We start from the raw sequence: 7,270 nt of genomic DNA on the forward strand, positions 1-7,270 counted from the left end.
AGGAGAGATTACAAAACTAGAGTTAAGGTTGAGGCTAAGGTGTATTATTGACGTAGCTACAGTTGGTCTATAAGCGAATGCACTGGTTTGCAAGCAACCGAATGTTTAGTTACGTGTGTTCCTGAAATCCCTGGTTCAGCAGAAAGACAGGACTTCATAGGAACATGAGCAGGCCATTCAGCCCCTTGAGCCTGTTGCTAAACTCCATTTATCTACTGTGTTAAAGTTACACCACGATGGAGGGGACCGGCTCGATGGATCAGCTAGTCTTTTCCTGTCCATTTGCATATATTCATATATACATACACTTTCAGATAGGCAAATGCACACAGAGGGGAAACATCAGTGGAGTGTTGTATCAGTTCATCACAGTCAAATAGTGGAACCATTGAAGAAATAAAAGGCATTAGAGAAACAAAGGACGTGTAATAGCTAAGGAAGTAAGAGGTCTGAGGAAAATGGGGGAAAAGGAAAACTTTGGAGTCAGATATAAAATGAAAACAGGTTTGAAAATGAGGATATAGCCAAAAGTCTGAAGTTACTGAAGTCAGTGTTCAGACTAGAGGGCTGCACGGTCCTTCGGAGAAGTATGAGATGTTGTTCCTGAAGCTTACATTGAGCAATTGTATAAGACCAATGACAGGTCAGAGTGTGAGGGGTAGTTAAAATGGTGATCCGTAGGTACATCTGACACTGCTTATTTGATTATGAAAGCTTTTTATGTTCTTCATCTCAATTGAATTCATCATGCTGTGATGGGAGTGATTAATATGTAATTTCCAATTGTTGTTGTGTCTTAATGAGATTTTGGAGGTACAGAAGAGTCCCAGAGACAACCAGAACTCCCGAGTCGTCATCCTGTTGTTTACCATTGTCTGTTTACTTTAGCACCCTCACATAATTTGCTTACAACTGCAAAAGGGAAAGTATCCTTTAAAATGTAAGAATCTTCTATTGTTTAACAGTTCTTCTTATCTAGCAGATTCATTTTGCAGGTGAACTCAATTTCATAAGCAAACTGCTTACATGTTACCATTAGAAATTTGTTTTAATCTCTTTTAAGACTTTACCAGAAAGAGCTGGGAGAACTGTGGACTCTTAAACAATCATCCCAATTATATATATTCTAAATTACTACGTGCTGCATATTATTTTGTCCATATCTGCTTCTGTGAGTCATCTAAGTGTAAATAGAATCTGATCAGTAATTTTTAGTTTGTGAGAAGTGATCTAGCGTTGAGATATTTTCCACCTTCCAGATTATCAGATGTAGTGGGCATCCTGTATGCTCTGCAGTACATAGTTTGCCATGATTGGGGTTAATTGGTGGACCCAGGCTAATGCACTGCTGCAGAGAATCTGAGAAAGACATGGTCTGTTTTCAAATGGTGTTGTCATACTGTTCACGAAAAAGTACTGGAAAATGCCCGAATGGTAACACCTATCTTGTAGAATAGTCTTCATTCTTGAATGATCTACATTCTCCACATATCAAAAAACCCAACTATATATATAGGGTTGTAGATTTTTGGGGTAAGGAATTTATTACTAGTCAGTCAGTTTGATTTCAGCTCGGGTCTGAATGAACTGGTCCATTTGCTAGGACTTTATAACACACAGGAGTAACAGACCATGTGATGCAGCACTTATCTGCAACGTCAGTGCAACATTTCTGTATGTATTTCCCCAAACCAATCAAACTAGGCAAGCTCTTATAGCATATGAAGGATGCAAATCATTTGAAAAATGAAGAGGCGTACAAGTTAGGTAATTTACCTTTGGTATTGATGATGTTTATTATTATTATTATTGTGCATGACAGTAAACAAAAGATGTTGATTATCCATTTTGTTAGATTTTTACTTCCTGGATCACCAGGATAGCTGGATAACCCCTCAGCTATCACCGTCAATGCATGTTCAGGATCGGCTGATAGCATATTTAGTGAGAACTTGCCCAGTTTTATTTTACATCTTTCTCTCAGTGTTCTAAGACTGAGGCACTTCACTAATAGACCTAATCAAGAACCGACAAAACTTCCTTTGAGTCCAATTTCATATCATTTCTATCATGTGGCCAGTAAATTTATTTGTGTTGAAATCTGGATGATTGTTAACTTTGATGTTGTATTCAAACAACACAGCATATCTGTACTGAATACATTTTTTGTGATATATCAATGTATGTAGCAGTCCTTAGTAAAACAGAGACAATTGAAAACCAGTAAAAAGATTCTGTTGAATTTCACAGGACTCCATCTGCTATCCAGCACAAGTTCAAGCTAATGTCTGTGTACTCCCATTATATACCAGACAGTGGTAAAACTGAGGTCACCACCTGTCACTCCAGATCTGCTGTCACTGTGGATTATATTTTCTATTCAGCAGCAAAGAATAATGTTTCTGCACAGTCAGGTAACCAAAACCAACAGCTGATCTGAATTTGTTCTTTTTTTTCAAAATCTGTTACAAGAAAAAGAAATGAATCAAATGGTCTTTATACCTGTTTTAACTTCAGCTGGTAACAAAGATGAGTCTTCTTAAATTGAATCCGTTTAATTTGTTTAACTATGCTGCCTGTATCCTAACTCGCACCAAGTCCTGTTCACCCATCACCCCTGTGCTTGCTGACCTACATTGCCTCCCGGTCCGGCAACATCTCGACTTTAAAATTCTCATCCTTGTTTTCAAATTCCTCCAGGGCCTCTCATCTCCCTATCTCTGTAACCACCTTCAGCCCGACAACCCTCCGAGATCTCTGCGCTCTTTGCGCATCCCCAATTTTCATCGCTCCACCATTGGCGGCAGTGCCTTCAGCTGTCTAGTCCCTAATGTCTGGAATTCCCTCCCTAAATCTCTCCACCCCTCTACCTCTTCTCCTTTAAGATGCTCCTTAAAACCTACCTCTTTGACCAAATTTTTGATCACTTGCCCTAATACCTCCTTATGTGGCTTAGTGTCAAATGTTCTTTGATATCGCTCCTGTGAAGTACCTTGGAACATTTTACTATGTTAAAGGCACGATATAAATGCAAGTTGTTGTTTATTACAGATGTCTTTCCTAAGGAAAGGACCCTGACATTTTCTTGTAATGTACTAAAATCATGCTGACAAACAGCTGATTCTGCAGCTTAAAAAGCATGCTTTATAAGAAGGCTTCACTTCCCTTCCTGTAATAAATGTCATATCATTACCACAGTGTCACCAAATTAAATAGTAGTATCCAGAACCTGCTGGATAAATTCTTGTAAGCATGTAAGCATAAATTCTTATAAGATAAGAACTTTTTTTTAAAAGACAACAAGAACTAAGGGAACATTTGTGGAAAAGTGTTGTTTTCTGTACTTCCCTTTAAGCGATTAGCTTAAATACATTTAAAATAAAAAATCCTGCATGTATACCACTAGCTCTCTGTTGTCAGTTTTGTGTGCCAACTTTTTCATTATCAATTCATGTTTCCACGTTCATAATGGAACCTACTTATGATTCAACCTTGGCACCTTGATTTTGAATTTGAGGGAGTGTGGAAGTTAACAGAAGTGTATTCAACAATGACTTGCATTTATATAGCACCTTTAACGTAGAAAAATGTCCCACGGCAGAGGTGTAATCAAACATAAATGGATACAAGCCAAAGAGCTATTATGAGAGGTGACCAATAGCTTGATCAAAGAAGTGTTTTTTAAGAAGGAGCGGGAGATGCTGAGGCAGAAGGGTTTAAGGAGGTTATTCCAAAGCTTAGGGCCTGAAAGCACGGCCTCCAATAGTGGGACGAAGGAAGGGGGAGTTGCACAAGAGGCCAGAATCAGAGTAATGGAGAATTTGGGGAGGGATTTATTGTAGGAAGTCACAGAGACAGGGAGGGACAAGGTCATGAAGAGATTTAAACACGAGGGTGAGAATTTTAAATTTAAGGTGTTGGCAGATGGGGAACCAATGTAAATCAGAGAGAACAGAGATGATGAGTGAGCAGGACTTGGTGCAGGATCGAATACAGGCAGCAGAGGTTTGGACAAAGTTTATGGAGAGTGGAAGATGGGGGTGCTGACCAGGAGAGCATGGGATTAATTGTGCCTGGAGGTGATAAAGGCATGGATAGGAGTTTCTCCAGAAGATGGGCTGAGGTAGAGGTGGAGGCAACCAATGTTACAGAGGTGGAAGTAGGTGTGACGGAGAGGATACTAGGGCTGGAAGCTTATCCCGGGGTTGAATAGAACGCCATGGTTATAAAAAGTCTGGTTCAGCCTGAGACATGGCTTGGCGGGGTTGGAATTGGTGGCAAGGGTGCAGAATTTGTAACAGGGGCCGTGTTTAACTAGAGGAAATTGGAGTTCATCCAAGACTGGATGTCAGACAAGCAGTCTGACCATAGGCAGTGATGGGGTCAAGAGAAAGGTAGAGAGAGAGAGCTGACTGTCATCAGTGTACATGTGGAAGCTAACCCCATGCCTGTGGATGATATTGGCAGGGGACAGCATGATGATGAAGAGGAGGGGGCCAAGGATCGATCCTTCGGGAACTCCAGAGGTAACGATGCCTTGGCGGGGATAAAAACTATTGCTGGAGATGCTCTGGCTGTGATCGGATAAGTAAGAGCAGAACCGAGTGAAGGCAGTCCCACTGAGCTGGACTTCAGAAGGGAGGCATTGGAGGAGAATGACATGGCTGACCATATCAAAGGCTACAGGGAGGATGAGCAGGGATAATGCACTATGGTCACAGTCACAGTGAGTGTCATTTGTGACTTTGGTTAGGGCCATTTCAGTGCTGTATCAAGGGTGGAAACCTGATTGAAGAGGTTTAAACATGGAATTGCGGGAAAGATGGGCCTGGATTTAGAGACAAGAACGTGTTCAATGACTTTGAAGAGGAAAAGGAGGTTGGAAATATGATGGTAGTTTGCATGGACAGAGGAGTCGGGGTGGGTGTTTTGAGGAGAGGGGTGTGATTTTGGCTGTATTTAACTGGAGGGGACAGTACCTGAGGAGAGGTTACAGTTTACAATATCAGCTAGCATGAGATCCCGGAATGAAAGTTGGATGGTCAGCAGTTTAGTGAGAATGGGTTCAAGGGAGCAGGAGATGAGCTTAGAGGGGGCATGAGGGTAACAAGAAGAGAAACTAGTGAAAGGCACAGGGGATGGGGAGAAGTGGTGGACAAGACACGTAGGGACCAAAACTCCAGGAGTCCTGCTTTGCCAACAGAAGACACAGACCCTGTCGGAAATTGCAGGAATGAGTGCGGGTGGCTTGTGCCTGCTCAACAGCTGCCAGAAAAATTGAAGTGGTGCCATGTCACTGCAGTGGCAGATTGGAGCCCTGGACACAGCCTAAGAGGAACAGGTCCAAATTTTTTTAAATGCTCTTAAGGGAGCTAAAGGCAATTGTTGAAGGATCAATTATTTTTATCGGCAGGACTTTTGGAGCTTTCACTAAGCCCTAAAAGGAACTCTTGCCAGCTGATAAGTGTGTAAATAGAGGAATTCCAATTGTAGCCCAGAAACATGGCTTTACTAGTGCATGTCTCCAGTGGACCTTTTTTTAAAAAAAAAAGTCACTTGTGAGCTTTAGTGAAAGCTCTCCTATATGTTTTTGAGTTATTGTGTTAATGGATGCACAAACCTTCTCAGTTGGGAAAGGAATCTTGGCTGCAATTAAAGGAATTTTGAAAACCTGTAGCATTTCAGTGTGGTTACAGTTAACTGTAGTGGTCCAAGTGATGAACGGTGCTATAACGTCAGTTTACCCCAGCACCTTCTGATCTTGGTATAGAAAACTATTAACCATTGTATTGTATGGCAGCCTCCAGTTACTAAACCATGTTTTAAACCTTTCAGTTCTAATTTCGCTGGAAAATGCTTCAATTTTCTAGTTAAGATAAACTTTTTAAATCTTAACTACTGCAGCTGCTCTGGATGTAGAATTGCCTCAATGCCATTAATTTTTATGGAGCCAAGTGGAGCATGAATGCTATTTCTAGCTTGACAAAAATATTGTGCCACCCTGCCTTTTTAAGGCTTAACTGCAAGCTGGGCTCCACAGATCACCTGCCAGATTCATCCCGCCCCCACCCAATCGGTGAGCTGCCTGTTAGCACTCATTGAGTATTTGCAGCTTGTAGAACCAATTGAAATAAGGGCTGACCACAAAAATGGTTCTGGCATCCCAATAATGCCATCAGGCAAGCGGTGCACCTGCCCAATGTGCGGCATAATTGAAAATCAGCCCCATTGATTTCCCAAGTCAGTTATAGAGTAACGTTGACTGAAGTTTCAAAATAAGTCGTCTTCCCATCATCTTATCCAAAGATAGTACGTGGAAACTAGAAGAGCTGAAGGGAAAAAGAAAGTAAATATCTTACGAGAAAAATGGGCAGCATTGTACGTTTGCTCAATTATTTGTGCATGTGATAAATAGTGACAAGTGGCTAACCAGTGAAGCTGATGTGGTGGCAGAGTGCTTTTGTGCTCCAGTATACTGTCTCAGAATTTTAGGACATGGGTTCATGTCCACAGTTTTCCCCTCTGGCAGGCTCTGATCCATCATGGAGGTCACATGTTTTGCCAACAAAAAAGGAAGGAAAGTTGCTGACGTGCCACCTTGTAAAAGGCTTGAGTGCTTTGGTAGATGACTGAGAATAGTGTACGGGAAGGGATACAATTTTAAAATACAACAAAAAAAACCTCAATAAAGAAACTTTTTTTTAGTATTTGTGGAGGATTTTGTTTTTCAAACTGTGGTCCAGTGTAGTTTTGGAATTGATGTGCTGCACATAATTCAGTTGTTGATTCCTTTTTAAGATTATTTTCCATACCTTGATCCCAGAGATTATACATACAGTAATATTTTTTTTGCTTCTATAGGAGGTGCTGCCCATGACGGTCACTTGCAGCTTCTTGGAAAACTTGCTCTACTTACTGAACAAGATCTATGGAGTGTAAATAGATTACCCAATGAAAGCAACTCTTCTGATCACCTGCCTTTGTTAGCAAAATTTAGACATAAACTTTGATATTAATAAAGCTGCTTAACAATTTCTTCCTTCTGCACCTGTTCAGTATTTGATCCAAAACCATGCATTATGTGGGGTACAAAATTTTTTATTGTGTATCATTTTTCACTTTTGATAAATTTCTGAAAGGTTTTAAATACTCTGTCCAAAAACGAAATAAAAAGTTTCTGGTTTATTTTTTGCTTTTTTAAAAACTTAGTAATGTGCAATAATACTGCACAAATATTTACAGCTGTTGAGAATAGTGAGAAATAGTGCAA

The 7,270-nt window shown here is 40.5% G+C and overlaps 1 protein-coding gene across 4 annotated transcripts in view; it reads left to right on the forward strand.

Moving 5' to 3' along the window:
• Positions 1–7,035, forward strand: part of angel2 (angel homolog 2 (Drosophila)) — a 55,062-nt gene extending 48,027 nt beyond the window's left edge. For 2 of the 4 annotated variants that reach the window (XM_067988927.1, XM_067988929.1), the window contains 2 exons: positions 2,251–2,414; positions 6,862–7,035. In XM_067988927.1, coding sequence (XP_067845028.1) covers positions 2,251–2,414; positions 6,862–7,010 — 313 coding nt within the window. In that variant the 3' untranslated portion in view covers positions 7,011–7,035. Of the gene's footprint in view, positions 1–2,250; positions 2,415–4,467; positions 4,527–6,861 lie in introns of all 4 variants that reach the window. The other 2 variants (XM_067988928.1, XM_067988930.1) reach the window with 2 other exon arrangements.
• The last annotated feature ends 235 nt before the right edge of the window (positions 7,036–7,270 follow it).

This window comes from Heptranchias perlo, chromosome 8 (assembly GCF_035084215.1).
Source record: "Heptranchias perlo isolate sHepPer1 chromosome 8, sHepPer1.hap1, whole genome shotgun sequence".
NCBI lineage: Eukaryota > Metazoa > Chordata > Chondrichthyes > Hexanchiformes > Hexanchidae > Heptranchias > Heptranchias perlo.